This window comes from Cannabis sativa, chromosome 3, assembly GCF_029168945.1.
Source record: "Cannabis sativa cultivar Pink pepper isolate KNU-18-1 chromosome 3, ASM2916894v1, whole genome shotgun sequence".
Classification (NCBI taxonomy): domain Eukaryota; kingdom Viridiplantae; phylum Streptophyta; class Magnoliopsida; order Rosales; family Cannabaceae; genus Cannabis; species Cannabis sativa.
Window position 1 is genome coordinate 65,318,008 of NC_083603.1, and position 17,646 is coordinate 65,335,653.

The window sequence follows — 17,646 nt, forward strand, 5'->3', positions numbered from 1 at the left end:
ATTTATACGGAGCTAAGTGTTTTAAGGATAAAATACATTGAAGGTGTAACGGTAACTTAGTGCCTATTCAATGTAGATCATCTATTAGAGGGTCATTGATCACATTAGGATTATAACAATAGATAACTAATGACGTATCTATATCGTGGAACATATAGAGCGTTCTATATACTGAGAATGCAATTGTAAGTTCTATGCGTGGATTCAACAAAGAATTAATAAGTCAGTGAATTTAAGATATAAATTCTTGATCTACTTATTGGAAGCTCGGATATATAGACCCATGGTCCCCATACTAGTTGAGACCATACTGCTTGTAAGACTCAGTTAATTGGTTTTGATTAATCAATTATAATTCTAAAGTTAGACTATGTCTAGTTTATGAATTTTCACTAAGCAAGGGCAAAATTGTAAAGAAAAGAGAATTCTAGGTTTATTTATTAATTAAGAGACTTTATATGTCTAATTAATAAATATATTAAATGACAATATTATTTAATAATTAATTTTTTAGTTATTAAATAATTAGAATTGGCATTTCAGTGGTTAAATTGGAAAATTGGCGTTTTTGAGAAATTGGGATGGAAAAATGACAAAATGGTAAAATTGCAAAGTGGGCCCAATCCACAATCCATGGCCGGCCACACTTAGTGTATTTTACCATTTATTTTTTCATTATTTTAATGCCAAATAATTCTAACTTAAACCTAGGTGGTTACCTATAAATAGGTAGTGATGACTTCAGGAAAAAGATGATACATCTTATTCCTTCACAGAAATTCTTCTAGCCGCCACCTTCTCTCTCTTCTTTTCTTCTTCTATTTTCGAAATCTTTGAGTGAATGAGTGAGTGCCCACACACATCAAGTGGTATCTCAATCATAGTATGTAAGACTGTGGAAAATCAACCAACAAGAAGGAGATTCAGCATCAAAGGAAGGAGAGAAAGAGATCCAGGTTCAGATCTTGGTGATGCTCTGCTACAGAAAGGAATCAAGGGCTAGAGATCTGAACGGAAGGAGTCATTATATTCCGCTGCACCCAATGTAAGGTTTTCTTAAACTCTTATGTGTTTATTTCATTGTTTTAGAATTCATATTAGGATGTTAGTGAAACATACTTGTTAGTAAATCTAGATCCTGGTAAAATATATCCAACACATCCTCCCAAGCAACTGCTTCAGGACCATGAAATAATGCTTGGCCTTTCCAAAGAAAGCCTCTACATATTGATTCTATACTTTTCAGAATTTTCCTTGGCATGATCATCATTTGGCTCCAATATGCTTAGATAGCAACTAACACAAAATTTATTAGGGTGATTCTCCCTGCAAATGACATATTCCTCGAGCTCCAACTTTTGATTCTATCAATCATCTTCTCTGCCAAAAGCTCACACTCCATCCCTGATATTTTCTTTGAACAAATTGGGATCCCGAAATAAGTAAAAGGAAGATCTTGTCTTGTTAAACCTGATAGATGCAAAATCTAGTTTATAACCTCCTGGTGCATGTTGCTGCAATATATTGCAGTTTTATTAGTATTAGAGTATAGACCAGATGTTAGGGAAAGCAATCTCAAGGCCTGCAACATATAACTTATACTCCTCATCCCCACTTTGCAAAAAAGAAGAACACCATCAGCAAAAGCTAAATGATTTAGCTTCAGATCCGAGCATCTATCATGATAATGAAAATATTCCTTCTCACCTATCTTCCTCATTAATCTAGAAAGATATTCCATGCCCAGAACAAACAGTAATGGTAACATAGCATCCCCCTACCTAAGTCCTCTCTTAGATTTAAAGAAACCATGTAAGGTTCCATTGAACATGAGAGAGAATTTAGGGGTTTTAATACAATTCATAATGAGCTCAATAAAAGGGGTACGGAACTTCAAACTTGTCACATTTCTTCAATGAAAGCCCACTCAATAGTGTCATATGCTTTTTGAAGATCTAGCTTGATCATGTAGCTTGGTTTGTTAGATTTCCTTCCATAATGCCTCACCAAGTCCTGGCATATCATTATGTTGTGCCCAATATATCTCCCCTTAATAAAACCACCTTGGGAGTGAGATATTATTTCAGGTAAGATTGTCATGATTCTAGAGCTCAAAAGCTTAGTTGCAATGTTATAGATAACATTGCAACAAGTAATTGGCCTAAAATCCTTGGCTGTATTTGGGCATTTAACCTTGGGAACTAAGGTAATTATTGTTGAGTTGATCACTTTAAGAATTTTACCTGATTCCAAGACTGATTTCACAGCTTTACAAATTTCATCACCAATAGTTTCCCAGTTATCCTGGTGGAAAAAACTGGAAAAACCATCTGGTCTAGGAGATTTGTTTCCAGGAATACTAAATACAACAAGTTTTACTTCTTCTTTGGTAATTCCTGAACCAACATACTAGCCTGCTTCTGTGTCACAATAGGCCCTCTAACCAAAATCCCATCCTCCACTGACCTTCTATTCTCCATTCTAATTCCCACTAAGGAGGCGTTTGGTTGGGAGGAATGAAAATATAGGAATAGGAATGGGAATGGGAATAAGAATGGAATGGAATAAAATTTAAAATGCATAAAAAAAATTGATAAAAAAATAATTAAATTTTTTTTCTTGTTACATTGGAATGGTCATTCCTTTCTTTTTAAAATGCAATAGTCATTCCACCAAAATGGTGGAAAGAGCATTCCATTGGAATGCTATTCCAATACTTTAAAATGAAACCAAACAAAAAAATGGAATGAAAATTGTTTCCTTTCCATTCCATTCCATTTTATTACCTCCAACCAAACGCCACCTAAGTTCTTGTAAAATTCCAGGAAAGCTGTAGTTATCAATGTAGGATCATGTATCCTACTCCCATCCTGTTGTTCTATTGCGAGAATTCGATTTTGCCTCAGCATATGTTTAATACTGGCATGAAAGAAAGTAGTATTACAATCTCCATCTTGTAACCATGTTATCTTAGCTTTCTGTTGCAAAAAAGAAGCATAATCTTTTTGTGTTCAAATCAAAATCTCCCTTGTCTCCTGTTCATGTTTATGTAAATTGGCATCAAGCGGCTGAAGGTGGAATTTACTTTGCAAATCATCTAGTTCAAGTTTAATTTTGTTAACTGTTGCCTAGAGGTTAGCAAAGCCTTCCTTATTTATCTCCTTAAGCTTGATTTTGAATTGCTCAAGCTTTGAGATCACCTGGAACATAACAGTTCCCTCAATTCTCTGTGACCAAGTCTCTTTTAAGTAGCCTTCATACTTAGGATGTGATTTCCACATTCTAAAGTATTTGAAAGGCTTCTTACCACATGCTAAACCAGGATAAAGGGTTAGAATACAAAAGGAGTGATCAAATAACCATTCATTAAGATAAACAGCTTCAGCATGGTCATATTTGTTGATCCAAGATTGATTGGCCATAACCCTATCGATCTTATAAAATACGTTAATATATTACTATCAAATAAATAGTATATCACAAAATAAATTCACCATGCTTATCCATCGATGGCTTGAATCTCTTGCCACATGTTTTGCTTCTCATGATCTTGATTGATGCTCTCCCCAATGGATAATTTTCTTTGATTGTATGACCTCCATGGCAAGTCTTTTAGAAAGAAGATTATGCCATCGAAATGACTTTTAGATTGTTGGAAAAGTTCTCATTACAAGAGAGAATAGGGGGATTACAATCAAAATACTCAAAATACAAATAAAAGTACTACATTTAGATTACAAGAAAGCTAGAGAAGAAGAAGAATAATAACACACAAAAAGTTTGACACTTAGGGAAACTCTAGAAATGCTCTTAAGGATTTATCAAGCCTCATATGCTCAGTCTAGTGTATAAAGATGAGCATATCCTCACAAGGTTCTAACAACAACAAAGGAGTTTAACTACTTCTCTCACAAGTGAATAATATGGCCTCTATATATAGAGTTTTCACTCTCATATGAACATAAATGACCACCATAAAGCCCTTGGATGTTACCAATCACTAATTTGGCATTTATGGTATTAATTGGGTGATTTTGAGGAGTTTTGGGCTGTTAAAAAGACTCACAAACTTTCAAAACGTATGAACTTGTATGCTGAAAAAAACAGTAACTAGTTACTAGTTATCATTTTTTTTTAGTTTTGGCCAATTCTTCTCCAAAGTGTTCCAAATCACTTCCACATGATTTTGAACCATATATACACCTTATAAATGAACAAATTAAGTCTCCAACAGCTATATTTTCGATACCTATCATTCATTCACATTCATAAACAATTAATTACATTTTTTTTTACTTATTTGAGAGTGAAAAAGAGATGAGAGTTACATATTCAAGTGATCATCAAATTAAAGGATTTGCAACTCCTATTTTGTGATCATTATACACACATTTTGTAATTCCACAATGTATGTTACAATTTGACAAAATTAATAATTTTTCACACTTAAGTAGTTAATCTAAATATTATATTATATAAAATAATAATAACAAGTTCTTTGACTTGTTCATCACAAGCTTACCCATAAGAGCGTTAATTATAGATATGGAATATAGCTTCTATAACTATTATTATACCTGAAATTCGGCTGACACTTTAGAGGAGGACACGTGTCAACCTAGGAGAATACGAATCAACGAATATAATGACAATTATATTAAAGGATATTAAAATAGAATAACTCATTAAATGCAGGGTTGACAGAGTATATTTATAACTCGCTGACTGTAAAGCCTTAAGAGAGACAAAGATGTACAACCTATTAACTCATGCATTGACGAGAAACCATTTCACATCAGAAGAAACAATCATAAGGGTGGCAGAAATAATACCAGGCGGGGCATCAACCTAGCTACGTATAAGAAGATAGCGATGAGACATGTTGACTGTTAGAACACTTAGCATATAATATACATTATACAAACTAAGCGTAACAACTGGTTGAGTCTAAACAATGAATAGCAAGATTTCCATCTCGCTATAGGAAGGCATACTCATGGTACCTTCAATAATCAGCTTTAGACATCTCTCAATGAGATCCACTATTTTGTCGAGTCAGCTCTCTCAAATAGAAGCTGACATTCAAATGATGTTGACTGTGGAAGTTCACCTTGTCACCAATAACTGCGATTGTCAGATGGGGCGTTATGTCTTCAATAGCAAAAATGACGATATTTACATTATTAACCTCAGAAAGACATGGGAAAAGCTCCAGCTCGCTATCTGGGTTATTGTTCTATCCCAGCGAGATGACCCAGCAAGATACACTTTGCAGTGTATCTAAATCCACATTAACATTGACCCGATAAAAGCGGATAAATAATAGCTGTGTGATTTTCAAATAATAACCGCATTTATTTTACCTGGGACGTAATCAAATCCCATAATTTTAGGGAAATATGTTGTGGGATATTAATCTGATTGTAATTAAATGCCTTCCTATGTAACTATAAATAGGGGGCAGAATACACTGAAAAAGGGACGAAAAATCCTTTAGCAAAAGAACCCTAGTTTGTATCAGAGAAATCTTATAAGAAAGACTCGTGGACTATGCAACATTTTAACTCCAAAACCACGTAAATAGCTTTGTGTTATTTCTTCTTCTTTTACTACTATTATTTCTGTGCAAATCAATCGCGAAATAAGCTTTAACATCGTAAAAAAAATCTGCATTAACAATTTGGTGCTTTCATTGAGAGCCTATGTGAAAAAAGCTCAGAAAAACCCTCCTAATCAAAAGAAAAATCTTTCTCCATGGTTGATAACAGAGAAAATGTTGATACTCATCCTGAAGAGACCACTCACCGTCCTGGAAAAGAGCCAATGGGCTAACAGAGGCCTCCCAATTCACGATCTACACGGTGCACTCGTTCAAGAAGGACCCAACCTGAAGGTGGCTAAAATACACGGTCCACATGTTCATGGAGGACTCAGAGTGAAAATTGCCATAACCCAGAAGCAGGGAATGAAGAGCCCAATGTTGGGGGTGCTCAACCTATGGAATATGATGATGATGGTGCTTATGATCCCACGAGATGCGTGCCAGTTGTGGAGTTGGAAAATCACCACCTTAGGCGCCGCCTAGAGGAGGCAAACCGAGGAAACGCTGAGTTGGAATGGGAGGTAGCCGCGGCCAGGGGGGTAAAGGAAAACAACGCACAAAGCCAACCTGATCCTGGAGTGAGGAGACCATGAGGTAGACCTCGTGGTTCACGAACTAGGAGGCAAGAGACGGCTAAGGAGAATCCTAAGAACACTCAAGAAGAACAATGTGGGGAAACTGAGGGTCCCACTAAGAATGAACAACCAAATAACCAACCAGAGCCTTCTCACCAAAATGAGAGCAGAAGGCGACCCGGGACCAGGGAACAGGAAATCCCCCGTGAGAATGAGGGAAATCCTGAGACTCAACCTGGGACATGTGGGTTTCAAACCAACAGGGAAAGGGCACGCACAAACCCCAACAGGGGGCATGCAACAACCCATACCCAAGGGAGAAGGACGGGACGTGACAAGGTGAGTGTCAGCTCGGGATGCACAAGAACCCATAGTCGATCAACACGAGGAGGAGATGGAACTCGTCACAATACTGATCGAGAAAGTACAAGCACAAGTAGAACTGAAAGTTACTCAAGGACGAGGTCCATGAGTAGGACGAGCTCTGTTAGTAACTATAACCAGCAACAACCGGATCTTTGTAATCACTTGAACTAAAAATACCTGATCTTCGCCAACAGCTAAGTCAAAAGCAAGAGGATCCTATCCAATTGCGAATTGATGAGTTGGAGGAAAAATTGATGAGGTATCAAGTCAGGGAACGTGGAAAGCAGTCAGGATATGACTCGGACGAGGAACTCGAGCCTTTCCATTCAAACATTATGAATACTGCATTCCCCCAGGGATTAAAGAACCCTCACGTCTCCTCATATGATAGGACCACCGATCTAGTCTCGCATTTTAATAACTTCAATACTATCATGCGAGCCAGCAATGTTACGAACAATCTACGCTGTATTTTGTTCCCCACTTTGCTAGTTGGAGCAGCAAGCATCTGGTTCAACAAATTTACCCATTATTCAATCACCTCTTGGGAACAGTTGTCTAAGGACTTCAAAAAATAGTTCCAGGCTGCAAGGGATAGGCGACCCGAGGTGTCCTCACTCACTAACATAAAGCAACAGCCGAGCGAGACGCATAAGGCCTACTTAAGTTGTTTTAGCACAACTGCTACGAGAGTGAGAAACCTGGACGATAGTACCCAACTTATTGCTCTTCAGGCAGGGATCACTACTGACCTCTTCACTGGTGGAGGCGAGCTATGGGATGACCTACAGGGTCGCCCAGTAAAAAACATCACTGAGTTCAATGAAAGAGCTCAAGTGTTTGTTCGAAAAGAGGAAGCAAGAAAAGAGATGAAGTTGCTAAATACTTGCTCAGGAGGTAAACCTAGCACTGTCTCAACAAGCACCGTCTTGACCAAATTCGACAATCCAGGAGCCTCTAGGTCAAAGAGGAAAGATAACTCTAAGGAGTCAGCCAAGGACAAGAAAAAGAAAAAGAAAAAGAAGCACAACAAGTACGTGCCAATCTGTATTGTTTATACCAAGCTTAATGAAACTCAAGAAAACATCTATCTCGCACATGGCACAGGGTCACATTTCATAAATCTGAGCCCATGAAGCATGCGAGACATACGAGAGAGGCAACCAAATTTTGTAAGTATCACAAGGAAATTAGGCATACAACAGAGGAGTGTCGTCAGCTGAAAGATGAGATAGAGAGTCTCATCGCGCGAGGTCATTTTTGGCAATATGTGAAAAGAGAAGGTAATGGAAAAAACCAGCCAAATCTTCCTAATAACCTAGGCAACCAAGGATTACAATCTCCTCCTCTTGAAGGAGAGGATATCCTGGTTATCTCGGGAGGGCCACATATTGCGGGGGGAAAGCAACAATGCCTAAAAGAGATATGTAAAGGAAGGGAAGAACGAGCAATCTAATTTTGCTCCGAAACCTTCCAAGAAAGCTAAGCTTCAAGAACCTGTAATTGTATTCTCGGAGGAAGATAAAAAACACGTGAGATATCCTCACATTGACGCACAAGTAATTACCATCTAGCTCACAAATAAGAGGATAAAAAGGGTGTTGGTGGATAATAAAAGTTCAGTGAACATCCTTTATAAGGATAAACTGAGGAAAATGGGGCTTGAAAAAGAGAAACTGAAACCTTACATGGTAAATCTGTGTGGATTTATAGGCGACAGTGTGCCAGTCAAGGAATAATCGAGATTCCATCAACATTAGGCGAAGAGCCTTTATCCACCACTATAATGCAAGACTTTTTGGTTGTCGACCTGCCGTCAGCCTACAACATACCGCTGGGTCGACTGTCATTAATTGGACTAGGGGAAGTTAGTTCAATTAAGCACTTATCTTTGAAGTTTCAGACAACAACGGGTGTGGGAGTAGTGCGAGGTGACCAAATGCTGGCTCGCGAATGCTACTGGATAGAGTTGCAGAACAAAAAGGCCGATCACCAGCTAATGGCAGTCTTAACTGAAGAAGGCAAAAAGAATGATGAAGATCTTAATCCTTGGATTCAAGATGAAAGAAATTTATTGAAACCAATTGAGGAGTTGGAAGAGGTTGTTCTAGACCCAGGAAATCCCACAAAGTGTGTATACATTGGGAAAAACCTGGTTGAACAATTCAAATAGAAACTAATAAGCTTTTTGAGGGAAAATTAGGATTAGTTCACCTAGAGCCATGGAGATATGATAGGGATCGACCGTAAGATTATCTGCCACCACTTGAATGTCAACCCAAATTACCCAGCCAAGAGACAGAAGAGGCGGCCCTTAGATTCCGAGAGAAAAGAGGCACTCAAGCAGGAAGTGGATAAGTTGTTGGTTAACGACTTTATACGCGAGGCATTTTATCCCTCGTGGATATCCAATCCTGTTCTTGTCCCAAAACCAAATGGAACTTGGAGAACCTGTATTGACTTTTCGAATTTGAATAAGGTGTGTCCAAAGGATTGCTTTCCACTGCCACTGATTGACCAGTTAGTGGATGCAATTGCTGGCACGAGCTTATGTCATTCATGGATGCATACTCTGGATATTGTTGTTGAAGGAATTTTACAACACCAAAAATAGATAGTAATAATAATAGTAAATATATAGTAAGTGTGAGTACTCGACCCAGAATGGCGAGTATTCAAATCAGGAACACAAATACTTAGGAAAAGACTGGGAAAATAATGAACACAAGATGAATATAGTGGTTCAGACAGATCTCGGTCTGCTTAGTCCACTGTTGCAAAGATTCGGTCTCTTCTATTTCATGGCAGATCACTCCTTTATATACAAAGCAAGTGTCCTATCATTTACACAAGGACTGCATTCATTATCAATCCTTTTATACATTGATTTACAATAATTAAGCTTAAAACGTAAACATAATAAATGAAGAACAGTTTCCAGTTTAATTCACTAAATACAGCAACATATGCGAGTTCTTTAGTGCGAGTTGGCTGTTCATATTCTTGCATAAGCTCCCACGCTTGAGATGCATTCGAGACTAGTTGAGTTTAGGATGTCTGCGTCCTTGTGAAGTCGCTTTTATGGACATCATATAACGAGTTGATAGAACCGAGACATGCGAGTCTATATCGGTTTATCGAGGCTGTTGGGTCATTGGGACCAACTTGCAACATAGAGAATCGATCTCTATGTTTTTCGTAGGAGGGTCGTGGGAATACTCGCATATATCTTGATATATGCAGGCTAAGGCCGTTCCTTGGTCCTACATACTACGAATCGTACGAATGTGATTAGACTTGGTCATACTCACATCATCTCGCTGAGTCTGGTTCAGGCGAGGTTCATATTCGAAGAGTCTCTCATTGACATCTCAGCTTTCCTTGGGGAAATTGAGTACACGTGTCCTTTAAATAGGAGTCTGGTCTCGAGTTTCTAGGTGAGAAAAATCTCACTATAACATATGCCCCTAGTTTTGCGACTGACAGATGCGGTCATGAGGGAAACTGTAATCAAGAGACAGGCGAAGAGATGTCACGAGGTAGTGACCTTTGGTTGTCCCATCAAGGGTCTTAAAAAATGACGACTATAATTATTACATTTCATCCTACCTATGGTGCCACGTCACGAAACTCTTCGGTTTCTGTGTAGGCGTGCCCATGGTTAACCGTTGGATGGGATGACCTTAGGCATTCCTGTTGCCACATGTCATGATCCCAATTAATGTGGGTTATCAGTATTTAAGCTTCCTGATACGAAACGATTCCCTTACTTTTCCCTCTAATTTTCATTTTCCTCATTTCATCTAAAACTTCAAAGACCCAAAACCTTCTCCCATATTTCTGTCTTTCCTTTTTGAATCTTCTGAGTTTTGGAGGCAGTTGAAACCAATCTCAGGAAGAATCGTCAAATTTCAAGGTTAGTTTTCGAAACTACTTGCGAATTTTGGTTTCCGATTTTGAGAGAAACACTGTGCATTTCAAATTTTTGAGGAATAGAAAATGCATGTTGTTCATAGGGAATACACATAGACCCTTATTTTTCTTCTAGAACTGGGTAATTATCAGAAAAAATAAATCTGAAATTTTATAATCGTGAATTCTAGGAAGAACACTTTGAATATTCGCGTCTTTTTACTTGCTATTTTGAATACTCGCGATTATTAAGATGAACATCTTGAATACTCGCATGTACATTTCCTTAGGAATCTTGGAGATTTGATCACTCCGACCCATTGTTTAGAACTTTAGGTTTTTCTTTATACTCTTTGTGTATTTTGGTGTGGGAACACTGGTTGGGTCTTTCAAATGGTGGGTGTGTCGCTGTAGCCCAATGTTCATGCGTGCGATCGCATGTCCCTTGAGTTACTGCGAAACCCCCAGCCATTTGCGACATAAAGCCAATTTTTCTCTTTCCTTGCGTAATCACGGGTTTCAACTAGTAGGTTTTCTCGAAACAGTGAGGAGTTTCCGTTAGCCCAATGGTTGTGCGGGAAGGGTAGTTCCCTTGGGATACAGGAGACTCCTCAGTAGTTTCTTGAGGTACACCCAGCCATTTTTTGAGGCACTCTACTAACTGCACATGTGCGATTTACAACTTGGGAGGGTTGGCTGGATTTTCTCAAAATGGTGGGTGCATCTCAATACTTCAATACCCATGTAACCGACATGGTCATTAGCTTATTGAGAGACACCCAGCCATTTCTTGAGAGGTCAAACCAACTTTCCAAGGAAATCTTATATTTTTTGTGCGTGTGAGGTCACTTGTATTATTCTCGCACTTTCACCACACTAAAAAGATCTTCTATCTTTCAGATGAGCGACTTGTCAGACAGTCAAATGCTCGGCTCTGGAGGTGATGCCTTCACTGATGACCAGGACCAAGAGGATAGTTTTATTCCAACTTTGATTTCTAAGACACAAATACCCGTTGTTAGAACTGCGACGTTAGGTCTGCTGTCCTCTGAGGACATAGATTGGATGGTTCAGGAGCTCGCTGAACCGGGGACAATCGAGATTTGTGATAGTGAATCCACGGTATCTGCTCGTGAACATCTTGTTCACTCTAGGCATGCTCCTGACGTTGAAGTAGAGGAGATGGGCGAGGACTGGGAGGTTCCTGACCGCGAGTCAGATGAGGAGGAGGATGTTGAGGGAAGTGGAAATGATTCAGTGGATAACACACAACTGAACGAGCCTTTCTCATGCGAGGACTTGGTCTCGCGAGTCACCAAATCTGACCTCACCACTTTTACGAGGTTGAATTTGCTGCGACTTAGCACCATGCGTCCCCGCTCTACTCAGAGACCACATCTTTCCTTCACCAATCCCACAATAATCCCCATAGAGGATGTGGTTGTTTCCATACCCATTCTTCGATGTGGGGTATCGATTCCCTTCCACCCATTCATCACTACTATTCTTAAGCAGTATGACGTATCCCCCTTCCAGTTAACCCCAAACAGCTATTGCATAGCTATTGGGTTTTATGCGATGTACATGGAGTACGCGCATAGGGAGCCTTCGATGGAGGACTTGAGCTATTTTTATGATATAAAGAATGAGGGCCTTCATAACGGTTTCTATTGCTTCAGCAAGTGGGCCACTTCTGAAATCAACGGGGTAGAAGGCATGGTTTCCAATATGGGAGATTGGAAATCTAAGTGTTTCTATGTATTTAAAGTGCCAGAGATTAGGACTGACTTTAATCGCCGACCTAGTACATCCCACTTTTCAGTACTTAGTTAATGTTCATATTACCTTATGATATTGATTAAAATGTACTTTCTTATTGATCGCAGATAGACCGGCTCGACCTGTTCTGGACCTAGCTCGTAGAGAAGTCGCTGAAGTTCTCAGTAGCCTCCCTGTTCAAGATCGCGATTGGTGATTATTGTGTACAACTCCAAAGTTGCGAGAACATAAGCTGATTCCTTAGAACGTAAGCCTTCATCGGGAACCAGTATACAAAGAGCCGTCTGAAAAAAAGAAGAAGATAGACAAACGTCTTTCCAAACAAAACTCTCGAACAACATTAGGTAACTCATCGTGTATTAGTGATATATAATCATAAATTTTTTATTTTTAACTTAACTTTTCTTGTCCTCGTAGAAATGACTTTTTTGTAGTAGGCTCTAGTGCTTAATCGCAAGCCAAAAACGGGACGGTGACGACTTCTCCTGTCATTCCTCAGAAGAGGAAGAGTGACGTTATTGCGACTCCTGTTGCTGACTCGTCCAAGAAGCAAACGAAGCCTTCTCAGGACAAGGGGAAGAAGGTTATGATTCATCCAACTGTTCGAGCTCACGAAATCTTAGCTCTTCAAGAGAAGTTTGTGGGCGAGGAATTTATGTCAAAGGTTGAAGGGACTCCTTCTAAGGAATTAATGTCACGCTCTACGGAGTTGGCCTCGCAGTTCATCACTATGTTCTCGAGGGCGTTTGTCGCTGGCTACAAAGAGGTCGACCTTTTGAAGAACCAGATCGTCCAGCTTCAAGAGAACCACAAGGAGCTGAAGCAGGACGCGAATGCTAAGGACAAAGAACTCGAGAACCTCCAGAGGTCCAAAGAGCAGGTGGAACTTCAGGCCAAACTTTCTCAATCAAAGGTCGAGGAGTTGTCTCGCGACTTGGAGACTGAGAAGGAGAATGGGAAGAAGCAGTACGACCAAGCGGTCTCCGACTATATATATACGACCTTGTCCAAGGTACCAGATTTTGACTTCTCAATCCTTGGAGCAAAGGCGGCTAAGATGGCGAAAGCATTTCGTGCTATGTCGCCTACTCAGACTCAAAGGTGTGGAGGAAATCTTTTTCCTGAGGACGCAGAGACTGCGAATACTGAAGAGGTCGTTGATGAGGCTGTTAGCAAGGTCGTAGATGGCTCCACTACTCCAACTGCTCCAAGTGCTTGATTTATCTAAGTTTTTACTTCTTTAGCTATTAAACTTTTTTAGCGGTACAAAGGTACTCGTGTTTTGTACGTGGAAAAATTTCACTTTACCTTTTTTTTATTTCAAACAGCATATATCCCTTCGAGGATATTTATTTATCTGTTTGCTTTTCGCGGAACACTGGTACTCACATATTCTACACGCTTAATCGTAATATGTTTTTTTAATTACAGCTTGGTGTAAAACCTTTAAGAAATGCTAAGGCGAAAAATTTGAAACGTCGAGAAATAAATAACTCTTATTACAAGAAATCAATAGTACAAAGTAGGCTATATACCCCTATACTTAGAACATTTATACTAATAAATTAACTAAGTATAAATACACGACGAGTACTATTGATATATTGCGAGTACTACTGATAATAAAATTTTAGACTTTCGCCATTCCAAGCTCTTCGGATCGCAGTACCATCGAAGTCTGCAAGCCGATAAGTCGCATGGCCAACCTTTTTAGTGATAAGGTATGGTCCGTCCCAATTGTCACCGAAAACTCCATGTGCTAGGTTTTTCGTGTTTGGCATGACTTTTTGCAGAACCAAATCCCCTACTCGCAGAGTTCGCTCTTTGACCATAGAATTAAAATAGCGACCAGTTTGCTGCTGATAGGCCGCATTCTTCAAATGGGCCTGATCGCGTTTTTCCTCTAAAAGGTCAAGTTGGAGCAATTGCTTTTCCGCATTTTGACTAATGTTGAAAACATCTCTTTGTAGGGACCCTGCCCCGACTTCGACTGGTATCATGGCTTCGCACCCATAGGAATGCGAGAAGGGAGTTTCGCCAGTCATGGATCGGGGGGTTGTATTATACGACCATAGACCTGCGGAAGCTCTTCTGGCCATACCCCCTTACGCTCTTCGAGTTTTCCCTTGATGGTATGCATAATTATTTTATTCACGGCCTCCGTTTGCCCATTGCTCTGTGGATAAGCAACTGCTGAAAATGCTTTTTTAATTCCTAACTAATCGAACTGTTTTCCATTATCTCAGATTAGTTTGTAAGGGATGCCAAATCTGAAAATGATGGAAGTATACACAAATTCTTGCAATTTAACAGTTGTAATAGTCGCAAGGGCTTTTGCCTCAGCCCACTTGGTGAAATAATCGACTGTGACTACGACATATTTGACTCTGCCCTTCCCTTTGGGTAATTCTCCAATGAAGTCAATGCCCCAGACCGCGAAGGGCCAAGGACTCGTTATGGAGTTTAATTGGCTTGGAGTTTGGTTGGCATACGTGGTTATCCGCTAAAATTTTTCACATTTCTTAGCGAAGTTTGAGGCGTCTACTCGTAGTGTCGGCCAATAATACCCTTGCCGCATTATTTTTAATGAAAGGGAATTACCCCCGGCGTGGTTGTCGCAGATGCCACCACGCACTTCGTGGAGTATGTAATCGCACTCGGCTCCATCAATACATTTGAGCAACGGTTGGCTGAAGCTTCTGCGGTAAAGCCTGCCATCATAAATGACATACCAAGCTGCTGGATACCGTAGTTTTCTAGCCTCAATCTTATCTTCGGGTAGGATTTCTTTTTCCAAGTAATCCATTATTGGAGTCATCCATGTGACTTCTCTGGCAGTATTTACCTCCATTACTTCGATTTGACTTACTGTTGGGTGAGTTAACACATCAACATGAATTACATCGAGTAACTCAGCTTCTCTTGTTGAGGCCAAACGGGCCAAAGCGTCTGAATGAGAGTTATGAGCACGGGGTACTCGAGAAACAATCACTTTTTTGAATTTCTGTAGCAACTCGCAAGTTAGGGCGAGGTATCTAGCCAAACATCTGCCTCTAGCCAGATACTCTTCGTTCACTTGGCATTCAATGATTTGGGAGTCGCAGAAGGCTTGTAAATGCTCGATCTTCATCTCAAAAGTGAGTTTCAATCTTTCAATCAAAGCCTCATACTCGACTTCGTTGTTAGATGCAGAAAATTCAAATCTAAGTGCAGCATGTACCTTAAAATTACTAGGGCTTATGAGTATTATACCACCTCCGGAGCCTTTGCTGTTGGAGGCTCCGTCAACGTATAAAGTCCATCCTTCACCATCTAGTATGTTAGGATCAATTTTTTCTTCTATAAGTGCTATCTCAGTGCTTGGAAACTCGAGTATGAAATCCGCAAGGGCCCGCCCCTTAATCGTAGATTTAGGCTTGTACCTAATATAGAACTGACTCAACTCTACTGACCATTTTAACAATCTTCCTGAGGCCTCTGGTTTCACCAAAACTTGCCTCAAGGGGTAGTTTGTTAAAACTTCAATGCTATGAGCTTGGAAATAAGGTCCCAATTTTCTTGACGCTATTACCAGGGCAAATGCCAGTTTCTTCATCTGCGGATAACGAGTTTCAGCGTCTAAGAGACGCTTACTGACATAATACACCCGTTACTATTTTCCTTGGTCTTCGCAGATTAGTACTGAACTAATCACGTTTTCAGACACTGCGAGGTAGATGAATAATATTTCTCCAGACATCGGTTTTGAAAGGATTGGGGGTTGCCCCCAATGTGACTTAAGAGCTTGAAAAGCCTCTTCGCACTTCTCAGTCCACTGAAACTTCTTATTGCCTTTTAAAATTTGAAAAAAATCTTTGCACTTATCAGAGGAATGTGATATAAAGTAGCGACTTTACCTTTAAGGCTTTGGACGTCCTTTGGTTTGGTCGGAGATCACATTTCCACCAAAGCTTTGATCTTTGCGGGGTTAGCTTCAATTCCTCGCTGATTCACCATAAACCCGAGGAATTTTCTTGATCCGACTCCAAAAACACTCTTGAGAGGATTGAGTCGCATTTTATATCGTCGCAGTATCTCGAACATTGCTTGCAAGTGGGTGACATGGTCCTTTGCATGTTGAGATTTTACGAGCATATCGTTAACATACACTTCCATGGTTCACCAATTAGATTCGCGAACATCATGTTTACCAACCTCTGATATGTTGCCCCTGTATTTATCAAACCAAAAGGCATTACCTTGTAACAATACAAACCTCGATCTGTAATAAAAGAGGTATGTTCCTGGTCTGGTTCATAGATTGAAATTCGTCTATATCCCGAGTATGCGTCCATAAAACTAAGAAGTTCATGACCTGCAGTGGCATCGACAAGCTGGTTAATGCTAGGAAGCGGAAAACTGTCCTTCAGACAAGCTTTATTTAAATCAGTGAAATCAACACATGTGCGCCATGAGCCATTAGGCTTGGGCACGAGTACGGGATTTGCTAACCAGTTTGGGTAGAACGACTCCCTTATGAAGCCACACGCCAAAAGGCGATCTACTTCTTCCTTCAGTGATTGGTACCTCGTGGGGTCCATTTTGCGGCGCTTCTATCGGACACCTCACACTTCGGGGTCAATGTTCAATCAGTGACACATGACCTGCGGAGATATTCCGACCACGTCTGAATGTTTCCAGGCAAAAACATCTAGATTTTGTTTGAGAAAAGTGACAAGCTTTTCTCGCTGTTGAAAAGTTAATTTAGAACCACTTTTCAAAACCTTGTTATTATCTAAGGGATCAATGGGTACCTCAATGGTTTCTTTCGCAGCTTGGGCGGTGGTGGTATAATCGAGGACCCTAGGATCCAAGTCTGGTTTGTCTTCATGCGGTATTTCCTCTATTCTGAACACCTCCTGCCGAGGGGTGGTGCTTCTAACATATAAATCATATTGACCGACTTCTTTTCTGCGAGCTTTAATGCCGCGTTGTAACATTCTCACGAGTCCGATTGGACTCCTCGCACAGATCCTACTCTTGTGGGAGTAGGGAATTTCATGGTGAGATGATAAATGGACGTCACAGTCTTCATCTCCTTCAAGATAGGGTGCCCAATCAATGAATTATATGTCGAGTATTGGTCGATAAGGGCGAAGTCAACCATCGACTTGGCCACGACAGGTGCTGTTCCCAGAGTGATTGGGAGTTCGATCATTCCATTTAAAGAAATAGTGTCTCCAGTAAAACCGTAGATACTCGACACGACTGGTCGCAGATCCTTCTCTTGTAGTCCCATCTGCATAAAAGCTTGAAAGTTAAGGAGATTCACGGAACTTCCATTGTCCACTAGTATGCGGTCGACATTGTCTCCTCCAATGTTAGCGACGATGACAAGTGCATCGACATGTGGGTGGTGAACCCATCTAGTAT

At 40.1% G+C, this 17,646-nt stretch overlaps 2 protein-coding genes across 2 annotated transcripts; both read right to left on the minus strand.

Annotated features, from left to right (window-relative positions):
- Window positions 1–1,902: 1,902 nt before the first annotated feature.
- Window positions 1,903–3,422, minus strand: LOC115710555 (uncharacterized). The gene is made up of 3 exons (XM_030638915.2): window positions 3,201–3,422; window positions 2,787–2,978; window positions 1,903–2,304 (listed from the first exon to the last, which is right to left on the minus strand). The coding sequence occupies exons 1-3, from the start codon at window positions 3,420–3,422 to the stop codon at window positions 1,903–1,905; spliced, it is 816 nt and encodes a 271-aa protein (XP_030494775.2).
- An 11,315-nt stretch (window positions 3,423–14,737) lies between these two features.
- On the minus strand, window positions 14,738–16,814 carry LOC115710556 (uncharacterized). The gene is made up of 3 exons (XM_030638916.2): window positions 16,490–16,814; window positions 15,917–16,065; window positions 14,738–15,829 (listed from the first exon to the last, which is right to left on the minus strand). Exons 1-3 carry the CDS (start codon window positions 16,812–16,814, stop codon window positions 14,738–14,740), a joined length of 1,566 nt encoding a protein of 521 aa, XP_030494776.2.
- Window positions 16,815–17,646: the final 832 nt, after the last annotated feature.